The sequence below is a fragment of the Liolophura sinensis genome, chromosome 9 (genome assembly GCF_032854445.1).
Source record: "Liolophura sinensis isolate JHLJ2023 chromosome 9, CUHK_Ljap_v2, whole genome shotgun sequence".
In the NCBI taxonomy this organism is placed as follows: Eukaryota; Metazoa; Mollusca; class Polyplacophora; order Chitonida; family Chitonidae; genus Liolophura; species Liolophura sinensis.
The window spans coordinates 22,133,520-22,148,383 of NC_088303.1; the positions used below are offsets into that span (position 1 = coordinate 22,133,520).

General features: G+C 40.0%; 1 protein-coding gene across 1 annotated transcript in view; it reads right to left on the reverse strand.

Moving 5' to 3' along the window:
- The window catches only part of LOC135475067 (protein ELYS-like), a 37,990-nt gene that overhangs the window by 17,361 nt on the left and 5,765 nt on the right, over positions 1-14,864 (reverse strand). The window contains exons 8-23 of the mRNA XM_064754811.1: positions 13,599-13,724; positions 11,074-11,158; positions 10,539-10,707; positions 9,662-9,800; positions 9,126-9,213; positions 8,322-8,415; positions 7,871-7,932; positions 7,293-7,418; positions 4,964-5,054; positions 4,540-4,629; positions 3,258-3,398; positions 2,613-2,717; positions 2,095-2,191; positions 1,357-1,477; positions 850-963; positions 377-478 (exon numbers count right to left, since the gene is read on the reverse strand). Coding sequence (XP_064610881.1) covers positions 377-478; positions 850-963; positions 1,357-1,477; positions 2,095-2,191; positions 2,613-2,717; positions 3,258-3,398; positions 4,540-4,629; positions 4,964-5,054; positions 7,293-7,418; positions 7,871-7,932; positions 8,322-8,415; positions 9,126-9,213; positions 9,662-9,800; positions 10,539-10,707; positions 11,074-11,158; positions 13,599-13,724 — 1,750 coding nt within the window. The remainder of the gene's footprint in view (positions 1-376; positions 479-849; positions 964-1,356; positions 1,478-2,094; positions 2,192-2,612; positions 2,718-3,257; positions 3,399-4,539; positions 4,630-4,963; positions 5,055-7,292; positions 7,419-7,870; positions 7,933-8,321; positions 8,416-9,125; positions 9,214-9,661; positions 9,801-10,538; positions 10,708-11,073; positions 11,159-13,598; positions 13,725-14,864) is intronic.

Consider the following 14,864-nt stretch of genomic DNA (forward strand, 5'->3'; position numbering starts at 1 on the left):
ACCAGAGTGCCTGGGGGAAACCAATGTGCCTGGAGGAAACAAGAGTGCCTGGAACAAACCTTTGGTAAAATACTGACATAGTTTCCCCTAACGTAGATTTTAAAGCTTCAGCTGAACCAGCTACAGCACGCCTCGAGAATGCAACCCCATTGGTTAACAGCTGATTGACTATGGCGTCATATTCGGTTCATGTTTTTTCTTTTTATTTTTCTTTTGATACTTTTGTAATGCGAGTTTTTTTTTTCTTTTCACTGGGAAGTCTGCTCCTGTTGTACCTGTCTATAGGCTTTCATCAATATACAACAGACTGACAAAATATAGCATATATGTACCTACAATGTGGTTATAAATTCTTATGGACTGTCTTGGCATTTACCTGAAAGTCTTTATGATCCAAAAGCCAGAAACCATGAACTAATCGAACCAAGCTCTCGGGCATAGACATGGCTTGACCAAAACAGGAAATCTTCTCGGAGAACTTTAAAATGGCAAAACACAGTAGGGATTAATCTTTCAATAGCAACACACAGTAAATCTGAGATAATCATATCAAAATCATGACAATAATCTTGAACCAAAATGGGACGAATGGGGTTCTTGTTTGCACAAATCACGAGGAATGGTGCTAGTTTCCCTTCAACATGAATTATAAAACGATGGGCTGCATTTAATTTTTATTTTCAAAAACTGACCAGAGCCACGCTGGTTAATCTGAAAAAGTGGGCCTAATAATTCGACAAATGTTTTGTCACAGGTACAAAAAACGCACTGAATTGCTCTCTCACACGCCAAAAGTTTGAGGAATTAAGGTAACTGTACATTGTAAATGAGAACTGTTTGCTAACGCACCTGTTCCTGATACTGCATGTCCCCGGCTGAGACGATATCTAACAGAAGATACAATACCACACAGTGCTTCTCTACCAGGGGGATGTCTTCCAACAGGTACATGTTGATCAGAGCCTGTAAAACGTACAGAGTATGTCACATAGAGTATGAGTATCACTTCCTTGTATTTTAGATTGATGACCATAATTGTTTTCTTCACCACTTAGCACTTATTCTGGACCATTTGTCTCTATTTTATATCAAATGGCTGGATCCAACACATCCAATGTCCCACCAGTTTTCCGGGTGACAATGTTACTTTTCATTCCATTCCCGGTGAAAGCAACTGTGGCCTCATGAAAAACTGTGTAACCAATTTGTAACTAATGTGTGGGACATCCAGTTGACCGCTTATGATTGGTCAATTGCTTGACTCACAGTTTGAAAAGGTCAAAAGTCAGTATTGCCTCAGCTTGCCGCATAATATATTCAGTTTATTATTTATTCTCGGGACGGTATGTGACTCACATGTAAGCTTGGAGGAGGATAAAGGCCATTACCCCCTTCACTGTCCCAGAGGTCCGACAGGGAGGGGCCCATGTGCTCCATCAACCCATCAATCATCAACAGATCAGTCTCCTTCACATTGCTGCCAAAATAAAGGATAAGTTGCATTCAAAATCCACGATGATTTTTTGAACATTTATTTGCCTCTTGTATACCTGTAACTGCATACTCAAGAATTTTTCACCTATATGATGACGAGTCAATTAATATGTGGAGGAAAACTGAATGCTTAGAGTTAACTGCTAACCTATGGCAGGTTATTGGCTAACTTCCCCACATGTTACATACGCTATTTTGTGAGAAGACAAGTAGTCTCGTGCAAATATCACGGTCCTCAAAAGAGAGTTTTGTCTACTGATTCCTATCACCAAGGCTAGCACATTGGAAATTGGGGAAATACTGGAAATTCTCTACCTAAGAACAGAGCTCAACCTACTTTGATGCTGAAGGGGAAGAACCATGCAAAATGTTGAAGATAATGTGAGGCCCTGTACTTGAGGCAAGCGGTTTCTAGTTGAGCATTTCCTAGTCTCTGCCACTGATAGCTGAGGGTAAGAATAAGCTCTGGCAAATCTAGGCAGAAAAAGAAGATGCTCTCTCGCTTTTACTGATGTCATATCTGCACCTTGAGGGCACACTTGTGTTTCATGCATCTATTGTGATGGTGGGTGACAGAGAAAATAGTTCATCAATAAGCACCTGTGAAGTTTCTTCAGTTCCATTCTCCTGTTATTGAATGTACTATACAAACTGCTTGCAGGGTAGGCATACTGTTCCTGGCTCAACTCCTCAACCTCTGCAAAACAAACCGATCCTTGGATGAGTCACAGGAAGTCAAATTATTCTCAGACACATCAGGCAAGAAAGGAAATGACACAATGACATTTACAAGACTGTCTGTAAATGAAAATGTATGTCTGTCAATGTTATGCTTTCAAAAGTCTTTAGAACTTCATAATACAAAAAAAAAATACCGAGAGAAATCTACGAAAACAGATAATATTTCTCTTACATCTAAGTTGACATATTGTACATAAAATTTATGTTGAAGTTTCTACATCTTAACCTAGTTAAGGTTGCTATTTACAGACAAATCAGATAATGAATAAGCAAGGCATAACACCAAGACCAGTGACTTATTTTGCCTGGAAAAATGACTTGCTGTGATGTCCCGAATGATCACCTTTCATTTAAAAATTCATGAGACCTGCACATACCATCATTCTCTGGGAGAAGTCCTCTATGTATGAACCAGAGGACCACAGTCAGCTGCTGAAGGACTAGTTCTATCACCTTCAGTCTGGTGCTTAACTCATGTACACCTGAAAAGTGAACAAGCTTTTGATACGACAAGTTCAAATCAAACTGAAAACATGAAGAAATACATATTCATTTATTTATTTATTTACTTGATTGAGTGAATATTTTTATTTATTTATTTGATTGGTGTTTTACGCCGTACTCAAGAATATTTCACTTATATTTCACTTATTATGGTGGGAGGAAACTGGGAACCCGGCGGAAACGCACCACCATCCGCAGGTTGCTGTCAGACCTTCCCACGGATGGCCAGAGGGGAAGGCAGCATGAGCTGGACATGAACTCACAGCGACTGCATTGGTGGGAGGCTCCTGGCTAATTGAGTGAATATTTCACTTATACTATGGCAACAAGCATTATGGTGAGAGGAAACTTGGTTGAGCTCAGAAGAAACCTTTCCATGCTGGACTTAAACTCAGAGATTGTATTGGTTAAAGGCTCTTAGGTAATTGTCCTGTGCTAACATGCTAGCTTCTAGGCCACAGATGCCCCCTGATGTGAGTCAAATGTAAGCACTACCTGACCGGCCGCATTTCTCATACCTTGGTCTGTTATGGGAGATGACTGTGCGAGAAAGGCTTGGAAGATGGTGGGCATGTGAGAGAGTTTCTGGTGACAGTGATGGAGAGTTTGCAGTGCCCTCTGGTCCATAGGCACTCCCGACCAATCATACAGAGGCACACCTGTCACAAATATCGCAGGTATGTTCATACATAAATCAACACAAATTTATAACAAAGTTATAAGTTAAAGTTACTAGTTACATACATGTTCTTACTACAACGGTTCTATTATTTGGTACCTGTCCAGACCAAAAATATCTGATATGACACAGTGAACATGTGGAGTTCTTACTACAACGGTTCTATTACTTGGTACCTGTCCAGACCAAAAATATCTGATATGACCCAGTGAACATGTGGAGTTCTTTCTTACTACAACGGTTCTATTACTTGGTACCTGTCCAGACCAAAAATATCTGATATGACCCAGTGAACATGTGGAGTTCTTACTACAATGGTTCTATTATTTGGTACCTGTCCAGACCAAAAATATCTGATATGACCCAGTGAACATGTGGAGTTCTTACTACAACGGTTCTATTATTTGGTACCTGTCCAGACCAGAAATATCTGATATGACCCAGTGAACATGTGGAGTTCTTACTACAATGGTTCTATTATTTGGTACCTGTCCAGACCAAAAATATCTGATATGACATAGTGAACATGTGGAGTTCTTACTACAAAGGTTCTATTATTTGGTACCTGTCCAGACCAAAAATATCTGATATGACATAGTGAACAACAGGACAGAAAATTTTTGACTGGGGTTTAAAAGTCTCTTTCAATATTATTTTGTTTATATCATGACGACGTCTCCTTCCAACAGGCTGGACCCATTGTTAACATATTGATGGTGCTGCCTCAATAGAACGCCATGACAAAGACACCAAACACAACGCCATACCAAACCAAAGTCAGTGTCAAACTAGGTAGTACCAAAATTGCCATGGTTTAAGTCTTTGATATGACTTGCTTCAGACTTCAGACCCCGAATGTACCATTTACAAGGCAGAAAACCAAAATGGTAAAACGAATCATTTTCATAAAATATCTTTAATATCACTTTTTCTTGCGATGAAATATTTTTTGCCTTATGGTGTAGACTAAAAAGCTGAAACCACCTAATACATATTTTGCATTTTATTTCGCTTCAACATCACAACTTTCAATTGCTGTGCTTTAAACAACATAAAATGTGGCTGTCCCTTTAGAGAAACAGTATCTGAACAGGTACAACAACAACACACTCTTCACTTACAGGTTTTATCAATCATGTCCTTGATTTCTCCAACTCTTGCCCAAGACCAATCCAGTAAAAACTTTAATGTACAACCTTGTGGAGTGAAGTCTGCAAATGTCAGAAAGACAAAATATTTTATATGCTAAGGTACCTGAAAATGATCTATTGGAGTTCACAGCCTAGTAATACATTGTATCTAAAGTGCACCAACACTAGGGATTTATTATAGACCATTAAGGAAAATTGAGTGAACTCAAACTTGCTTACTTTCAGAGGAATTGGCATATTCAAGAAAACATCCTTGAAAGTCTTAATCCAGCAGGAGTCCAGTGGAAACAAAATTTAACTATAACAACTGTAAGTGGTACAATGTAAATAAAATTTGCACTTTTTTCAGTGCATATGATATTTAACAAACACTGAGAACTCATACACCACTCACCTCCATCAGCCCACTGTGTTATACAGGTCTTGATGAAACTGACCAGGTTATGATTCAAACACAACGACAGCAGCGCCTCCCTGAGCTGCTGCTGAAATAAAATGGAACGTCATGTGAAAGTGCAGATCATGTTACTTGATAAACTGACCATATTATCCTCTGAAAAATTTATAATAAAACTATACTATTAGTTAAACAAAATCCCTTGGCTCTTGGGCTCATCATTTACAAGGGCCCCAAATCATTAACCTTATGCGTGCACACAGACATGTAGATATTTTATAGCTCAGCAATATAGGGGGCATTACAGCATTCACAAGAACTGAGAAGCCAAATATGTACTAGGGTCAGAGAAAGTAGGTCAAAGGTCAGTGATGCAGACTTGGGCAAGTGTCAGGTAGTCCATAGCTATGAAGTGAAGTACTACAGAGTATAGCATATTACAACAATTTATGGAATTCAGTTTTGGTTTATTTCAGATGGACTCGCTGACAGGGCATGATCCATACAACATGATGACAAAGACAAACTATGAGGAACTATAAAAGTTAAAACAGTACTTAAAACAGTGCCAGGATTGAACCCACATCCTTACGAATGAAAGACACACGTCTACAGCCACTTGACCAGCACTCATTGGGCAGGTATTAGATTAGAACATCACACTCTACTACTGGCTGAGGAGTAAGGCTGCTGATGTACTTACTGGCTTGTGTGGTGTGGGTGGGTGTCAGTTAAGGCTGCTGATGTACTTACGGCTGGTGTGGGTGGGTGTCAGTTAAGGCTGCTGATGTACTTAAGGCTGGAGTGGGTGGGTGCCAGTTAGGGCTGCTGATGTACTTACACATAGGGGTGGGTGGGTGTTGGTTAAGGCTGCTGATGTACTTAAGGCTGGAGTGGGAGAGTGCCGGTTAAGGCTGCTGATGTACTTAAGGCTGGAGTAGGTGGGTGCCAGTTAAGGCTTCTGGTGTACTTACTGGTTTTGATGGCAAAGACTGGTGATGATCTTACTGGATTGCGTGGGAGGTCCTCGGTTAAGGCTGTTGATGTACTTACTGGTTGGGGTGGGTTGGGGTGGGTGGGTGTCAGTTAAGGCTGCTGACGTACTTACTGGCTGGAGAGTAAGGTTGCGGATGTACTTACTGGCTGGGGAGTAAGACTGCTGATGTACTTATTGGCTGGAGAGTAAGGTTGCTGATGTACTTACTGGCTGGGGAGTAAGACTGCTGATGTACTTGCTGGTTGGGGAGTAAGGTTGCTAATGTACTTACTGGCTGGGGAGTAAGACTGCTGATGTACTTGCTGGTTGGGGAGTAAGGTTGCTAATGTACTTACTGGCTGGGGATAAGGCTGCTGATGTACTTGCTGGTTGGGGAGTAAGGTTGCTAATGTACTTACTGGCTGGGGAGTAAGACTGATGATGTACTTACTGGCTGGGGAGTAAGACTGCTGATGTACTTACTAGCTGGGGAGTAAGACTGCTGATGTACTTACTGGCTGGGGAGTAAGACTGCTGATGTACTTACTGGCTGGGGAGTAAGACTGCTGATGTACTTGCTGGTTGGGGAGTAAGACTGCTGATGTACTTGCTGGCTGGGGAGTAAGGCTGCTGATGTACTTGCTGGTTGGGGAGTAAGACTGCTGATGTACTTACTGGCTGGGGAGTAAGACTGCTGATGTACTTACTGGCTGGGGAGTAAGACTGCTGATGTACTTACTGGCTGGGGAGTAAGACTGCTGATGTACTTGCTGGTTGGGGAGTAAGACTGCTGATGTACTTACTGGCTGGGGAGTAAGACTGCTGATGTACTTACTGGCTGGGGAGTAAGACTGCTGATGTACTTGCTGGTTGGGGAGTAAGGTTGCTGATGTGCTTACTGGCTGGGGAGTAAGACTGCTGATGTACTTGCTGGTTGGGGAGTAAGGTTGCTGATGTACTTACTGGCTGGGGAGTAAGACTGCTAATGTACTTACTGGCTGGGGAGTAAGACTGCTGATGTACTTACTGGCTGGGGAGTAAGACTGCTGATGTACTTGCTGGTTGGGGAGTAAGACTGCTGATGTACTTGCTGGTTGGGGAGTAAGGTTGCTGATGTACTTACTGGCTGGGGAGTAAGACTGCTAATGTACTTACTGGCTGGGGAGTAAGACTGCTGATGTACTTGCTGGTTGGGGAGTAAGACTGCTGATGTACTTACTACTGGCTGGGGAGTAAGACTGCTGATGTACTTGCTGGTTGGGGAGTAAGGTTGCTAATGTACTTACTGGCTGGGGAGTAAGACTGCTGATGTACTTGCTGGTTGGGGAGTAAGGTTGCTAATGTACTTACTGGCTGGGGAGTAAGGCTGCTGTGGCTCAAGGTTCTTGGGAGAAGACCGGCGTACACACACAGGTTAAACATCTCTGCAGGGGCCAGGAGACAGTTTGGGCCCTGCTGCTGCAGACTCATCAACACCTTACAAACAGACAGCACAGAATCACTACATCATACAAACACAAACATTTACATGTGCAGTGGTGCATCCCTCTACCTCTACAGGGAAGGACTGGGGAAAGAGAATTTCAAATGAGCACTGATGCACTATTATTTGATAATGTTAATTCATTATTGGAAAAATTATCATACTATAATGTCTTTTCATTTCAAATATCACATCAGAAATAACAAAGATTACTTTTCTTAAATTCAGGTATAACAATGTAAACATAAGGCCGTGCCTTTACAACTAAAATAAGCACCAGTAAATTTGCATGACAGTATAAGGTTTCTGCATTAAGGAATTAGTCAAAGCAAAAGGGAACAGCTTTCCTGACTTTCTTATTCAATGCTGACAATTATGTGTGAGCAGGATTTCTTTAACTGTCTTTGTGTTGCACATATCAAACAACAAATTCCGAATAACTTACCTGTCTTTGAGTTCCCTGAAATCTTGCTGAAACAAAACTTGTCTCAAGAACACATTTAGCTTCTGCAACAGAAAAGCACAGAACAACTTTCATGAAAACATACATATGTAAACTTGAACAGCTCAGCTGTTTACTGTCCCCTTTCATTACCAGCTCTTAATGTTTCACATCTTTCTTTCTGGTATATATACATGTACATTCTTCACCATACTTACGGTTACTCAATAGTCAATGCTGTGTCTACATGTATGTATATAAAGGTTTTATTCACATCTGTCTTGTTATAGGATATTGGTTGGTTTTCAGACATCATCAGACTGAACTTGCAAGATGTACAGTGAAAAAATACATAACTATGTGCAGAAAAACAACGCAGTAATTTTGAAACCTGATGTGGATGATTGATGAAAACATTAATTTAAATGACAAAAGCAAGTCTCCATCTACTCACCGAACGCCAGAGATGATGGATAGAAGTGTTGTTCAGGGGCCAGAGGAGCATTATTGATAAATTTCCTCACAGTATCATAGCCAACATGGACTGCCTGTAACACAACACTATTTTGTTGACTTATTCCAAGTATTGAAATCCGGCTCACTATTACTGTGTTCATTTAACAACTGACTAAATACTGTATGCTGTATCAAGATTTCCCTGACATATGAGTACAACATAGGTGACAGGAAGTCAGAAATCCTAGTGAGATTATTTACACGTATTTATTTGATTGATCTTTTACACATATACTCATATGAAATATTTCAATTACATTATGGTTTATAAGGGGAAGAAACGGTACAGTGCCTGTAGAAAACCACTGTACATGGTCAGAAACCTCACAGCTCCAGGTGACATTTTAAAACTAACAATTCTGATTCTAAACTTTAAAGCAGAATGAAATTTTATAAAATGTAACTCAAAAAGATACTTTCTGAAAGCTGTTAAGTCTGTGAATGAAAGAAATTTGTATGAAAACTTTAGTGGTAAACAATCAAATATCTTGTTCAATTTACTTGCTAGTTTTAATACAACCAGATTAGTTTGGGTGCCCAACTGTTCAGGAGCCAAACACTTTTTTGGAACTTTCTTTTGGGTTCTAAATATGTCCCTGACTTCTCACGTAAAGCTGTAGCTCCTTCACAGAGAGTTCAATCCAACACCTGAATCTAGCGGCCTCGAATGAAGCATGTGACCTCTCTGTGCAGACCGTTTACATTATAAATGAACGATGTCAAAATGTTTGGCAAATCTCACCAGCAGGCTATCGGGGGCTGCAGTGTCTGTAATTTGGTCCAAACTGTAGAAGGCAAAGTAGGAACACAATTCCATGGAACCAGTAACCCTAAAATATAGGACAAAGAAAATTCTATTTGTGTTGCCAATAGTACCAATGGCCTGTACTTCTACAAAATGATAAAAATGTTACAATCTTCTTTAGTTATGGCACGTCCTAACATCTAGGGTTATAGATAAGTTTCTGAGCTTTCATTATAATGTTGTAACTAGATACTGGAATAAGGCCCTGGCTTTTCAGTGCAATTTGTTCACATTTTTAATTTAATTTTGGAGGCAGAACCACATTGGTTGCACCAGCCAGTTTCAAAGTTTTACAAAAATTAAAATTTTATCAGTCAACACAGAGTAATGCCTTCAGAGTTTGCTTGAATATTGAATAAACACCTTGCAAACATGTGAAAAGGTTGAAGATATACAGTATATTCCAACTGACCACAAACGACTTGACAAAAAAGTCTTTCAGCCTTGATAAGCCATAACAAATGTGAGCCTACCTTAAAGAGGTGGGCATCTGGGCGTGGTACCATCTGTTCATATCAAAGAGTCCGAGGTACGCCCTGGTATTGGTGGATGAGCCTGCTTCCTGAGCCTCCCAGATCACCACACTAAGGCTGAGGTCAGGGCCATGTAAACCTGCTGCCGACAGAAAGTACCACATACCCCACATTACTGTATTTCAGCTGAACTTTGGTAAGAAGAAGCATATAAAGGCCTGAAATGACATCTTTGTCACTGAATGACACTGAAGTTTTCCTGGTAAGAAGTTTATCAGAATTCACAAAAAGCTCATGAGTTGCATTTTAATTTATTTATTTGATTGGTGTTTTACACCATACTCAAGAATATTTCACTTATACGACAGCAGCAAGCATTATGATGGGAGGAAACCAGGGCTTGGCGCTTTAGGTTAAATACGGTATATCCAAAACTACCCTTCCTCACTTTTTTCGGATTGTATTTTAATGAATTAAATGCACATAAAAGCTTGAATTCTACGGTGGGCTTTGCTGAGATATTGATCATCATAAATGCCTGTCATGTGAAACTGGGTTTTTATTTTACATTTCTTTTCACCTTTGGTAAAAATGTTATGAAGTAAAGTCTTGATGTTCAACATCTGTCTAACAGACCTTGGATGCAGCTATAAAAGCCTAACCTTAATTTCTCCAAAAAATTACAATGCAATGCTCTGTTTGATTAAATTACTGAATTTTGCTTAAATTACAATGTTCCCAAAAACAATCATTGAGCCAGTAGACTGAAGTTTAACTGGACTTTAAAAAATGTTAGCCAGATATACAGAAGAACTTGAAATGCTGCTGTATCACCCCCACCTTCCCACCAACCAAGGCTTAAGTTAATATGTCTTACTCTCTTCAAAGGATTCTTCGCCCTCTGCCTCCTTATTTGGTGGGTTGTAATACGGGTCCTGCATTGTGTAACAGCCCAAAATACGACTCCATGCAACATCCTGGCCAAAGGGTGAAAAAAGGTCAGCGGATAGATCAAGGTCAAACCGCAAACCCACAGACAGCAAGTCCTGTATAAAATAAGAATAGCAATCAGACACCATAAAATGACATAGAACCAGAGATTTCAATTATATTATGATGGGAGGAAACCTATGATTATCTGCCGGTTGCTGACAGGTCTTCCCACATACCGCCTGAGAGGAAGCCACCATGAGCTGGACTGGAACTCACAGACCACACTAGTGAGAGGCTCCTGGGTGCTGCACTAGCACGCTAACCACTAGGCTACGAAGACCCCACAGGCCAGTTGAGAAGGGTAATTACGAATATTCAGCGCTTTGTTAACTTGATTTCGCCACAGCAAAGTCATTAGTGCTTACATATCCAAGTCAATTGAGAAGGTTACCTATACCATTTTCAATAAGTTTACTTACCTTGTAAAATGTACCATAGCCACTGAACCAGTCCTTACTGCTGTATGCCAGCTGATATAGACTAACACTTGCAATGCTATCCTGCCTGCAATGAGGAAAGTCAATATGGAGAGCATGAGCTCCAGTGCGAGTCCAGGGAGTTGAGGACACTGGATAAATGAATTTTGTGTTTATTTCCAATCCACAGTTGCATGTATGACAACTTCTATATCTAAAATCTGTTTCATTCTTCGGAAATACAGGTCTGTTATCTTTGATTCACTAACATGGAAATTGGTCTTGTTAAGAATGCTGTCTTCAACATATCCAAGCTGTGCGCTACAAACACGTTTCCTTTAATTGTACATTAATTCTTACTTCGCACCTCCTAGTTATTTGTGAAAAATAAAGACCATAATATCACAATGCACACAAATGTACCTGGTGCATGGAAAACAAGCCAAACTTTGCCATAAACCTCCATTTTCAATTTATACCGTCAAAAGGGCCAATGACAACTTGTTTGGGAGTCTTTACTTTTTGTGTTAACATGAACAGAAGGAACTGTAAGAAACTACTGTGAAAAAAAAAAAAAAGATGACCATAATTTTGGAAGAGCAGCCAAGTCCACCCTCGAAACGAGTCCAGTGATTCAAAAATGACAGTTTACCAGTGTAAATGCTGTTTGGGTAGATGTGCTGGTAAATCTGAGTTAATTGCAACATAACAGTCTTTATTATTCCTACATACTGAGGCAATTTGAATTCAGAATTACTTTAACATCATAAGAAACTAGTTTTCTGTGCATACAGCTTGAACACCTTACGGACAGTACACGCGACAGGACAGAGTTCCATGTTAATAGTGAATATAACTATTCCGAGTGACTGATGTGGAAGCTGAGCAGGGAAGACGGCCATCGATCTCAGAGCTAGACAACATCAGGCAAATAACCCTACCAGATTTTTTTTTCTTTATTATTTTATTACTGAGAAATGAAGACGGATGATGAAACACTGAGCACTGTTATGAACTGATCTCCCTCAGAAAATAAAGCATTCTTGCCTATACAGAGCACAAAAGAGTAAAATAAGTCTGTTTCTGATTCTTATGCTCAACCACAAAAATATCCGAACAATAAGAGAATAAGCATAGTGTAGCCTCGCTATAAGACGCCTCAATATAGCGCGCAATCGGATATAACGCAACCACAATTTTGTCCCCCAAAAATCTGTGGCGTACTTTCATGTGAGAACACCTAAAACTGCAAACGAATAAAGATTTTTCAACAAGAAATATACAAAAATAACACAACATCATTTGCTCCATATCTCACTGTTGGTGTGTGACCCATGTTTTATTTGAACTTTTAGGCTTAAGCTTTTGAACATTACGTGAGCATAAGCAAAAAAAAAAAAGGATTTTATTACGAATAATGAAAGAGGTTGTAGCTGGTTACATTTTCTTTGCAAGCAAGTTTGATTCCAATCGCATGTGACGTTGTTGTTGCAGCATTACTTCCGTCTGTGTGTGGGGGGCTTCGTCAGCAATGCAGAACACATTTTGCTCACTGTGACAGGCATACCTCATAAAGGGATTAATGTTTGTACACTTTCCATAAATGGTGATAACTCGCTATAAAGCGAGGGTTAAACTGCAGGGAGTAATATTTAGCTTACCGGTATGCTGACATGTTAGAGTTGAGATGAACTCGCTCAAATGTTTGAGAATGGCTTCTTAATTTTGGTCCTCTTTCCTTCATTTAATACAATGATTTAGCATGATATACATTAAAATGGTTAACAGTATTTTTGTTTTGTTCAGCAGCTATATTGCCGTCACGTGTCATGGGTTGGCAGTCATCTGCCACCTGCCATTTTGAATCTGAGGCATCTCAGTTCCAGGAGTTACTTCTGAAACGAGCAGACAGCCAAATTGGATACCAAATGCACTGCATCTTTTTTATTTAAAAATAAAGTCTACGAAGTGACGTGAATTGAGCTTGTGGAAATGTTTAACATGCGGCGAGTTCTGTAGATCAGCTCTGGCTAGCTTCGCGGGATATGACTGTAGGATGGTGCTGGAATGCTTGAATCCTTATGTAATAATAAATCTCATGCATTTATAGTAAACTAACAATACAATGGCTTTGATGAAACACATTTTACCTCAATCAAACTTCGGTCAATGTCAAAATCATGAACTGTAAGACTGAATGTAGCCATATATACTGTAGCCATATATGAAGGGTCAGATATATAAAGGGTCATTTCATTATAGTGCGAGGCAGCCTATAACGCCCTCAACGTGTCCCCAAAGCGACGCGTTGTAACGAGGTTACACTGTATAATCATTTTCTTCTGGTCTGTACATGTCAATGCAGCTGCAGCATTGCCTGGTAGCCGTGGAAATAGAACATTCCTATATTTATAATTATACAATATTTATATAACTTTTACCAAACCTAAATGCTTTCCAAAATAACAATTTTCACCACTGGAATCAAGTTCTGACAATTTTGTGACAAAGGGATTCCATCAACTTACTCCAGTTCAGAGGGAAGACAGCTACGGGCAACCCACAGATAGCAGAAATTTTTGGGGTCATTCTCCGGTTCTTGATGTGCAAAATGTGTGACAGAGGGTAGGTCCATTTCCAGTCGACTGCTGTACCTGTAAATAAGGTCAATGGTAACCTCAATAATGATAAACTCAATAAAGCATACATAAAGATAAATATTGTGTGTATGATCATTTAAGGACACGTTTATCCTACAGTTGTCTTGATTTTTTTTACTTCCATCTTTATTTATTTATTTTATTTGATTTGTGTTTTGTGCCGTACCCAAGAATATTTCACTTATACGCCAGCAGCCAGCACTTTGGTGTACTCCCACATTACCAGGGCATGCCCATTTTAGGAAACTGCCATCTTCTTGCATACTACTTAAATTGGTGGTAGCTCTCCAAGACATACAATCCTTCTGGCCAAAATTGTGCAGCCAGTCTTATCAAAGTTTGGAGAAACTTAACGTCATATGGTCAGAATTCAGCTTCGATATGTTGAACAATTTCTTTTTAAATCCCATTTGCATGTAGACTTTGCTAGACAGGTTTTACGTAACACGTACCCGAGTTTTTCACTTATATAATTACAGAAAATATGTAATAGTAAGTGATTAAGTGAGTGCTTGGGGTTTTACATCGTACTTAACAATTTTTAATTCATATGATGATGAAGGAGCCCTTAAAGTGATGTGATGTAATGTGTCTCCTTGTTGCAGGACGGATTTCCACCGCTCTTTTATCTAGTGCTGCTTCACTGGGATGACTTACCCAAGGCAAGTAGGCCTCCCGCTTAAGCCACTATACTGATACTGCTATCCAGTCGTTGTACTGTTCCCTTCATGCTGAACGCCAAGCGAGAAAGTCACAACTTCCTCTTTTAAGGTGATAAGAGGGGCCTCCGTGGCTCAGTTGGTTAGCGCAGCATAATGACCCAGGAGCCTCTCACCAATGCGGTCTCTGTGAGTTTTGATGCTCATGGTCGTGTGATGCTCTGCCCAGTTTCCTCCCACCGTAATACTGGCCACCGTAGTATAAGTGAAATATTCTTGAGTACGGCGTAAAACTCCAATCAAAAAAATAAAATAAATAAATAAGGTATTTGGTGTGACCCAACCCAGGATTGACGCTGAATCTACCACTTCCTGAAGCGGACGCTCTACCAACTGTGCTATCGAGGCCTGTAAAAATATGTAATGGGAGGAGGAGGCCAGTGTGTTGGCAAAAAACAACCAACCTTTTCCACAT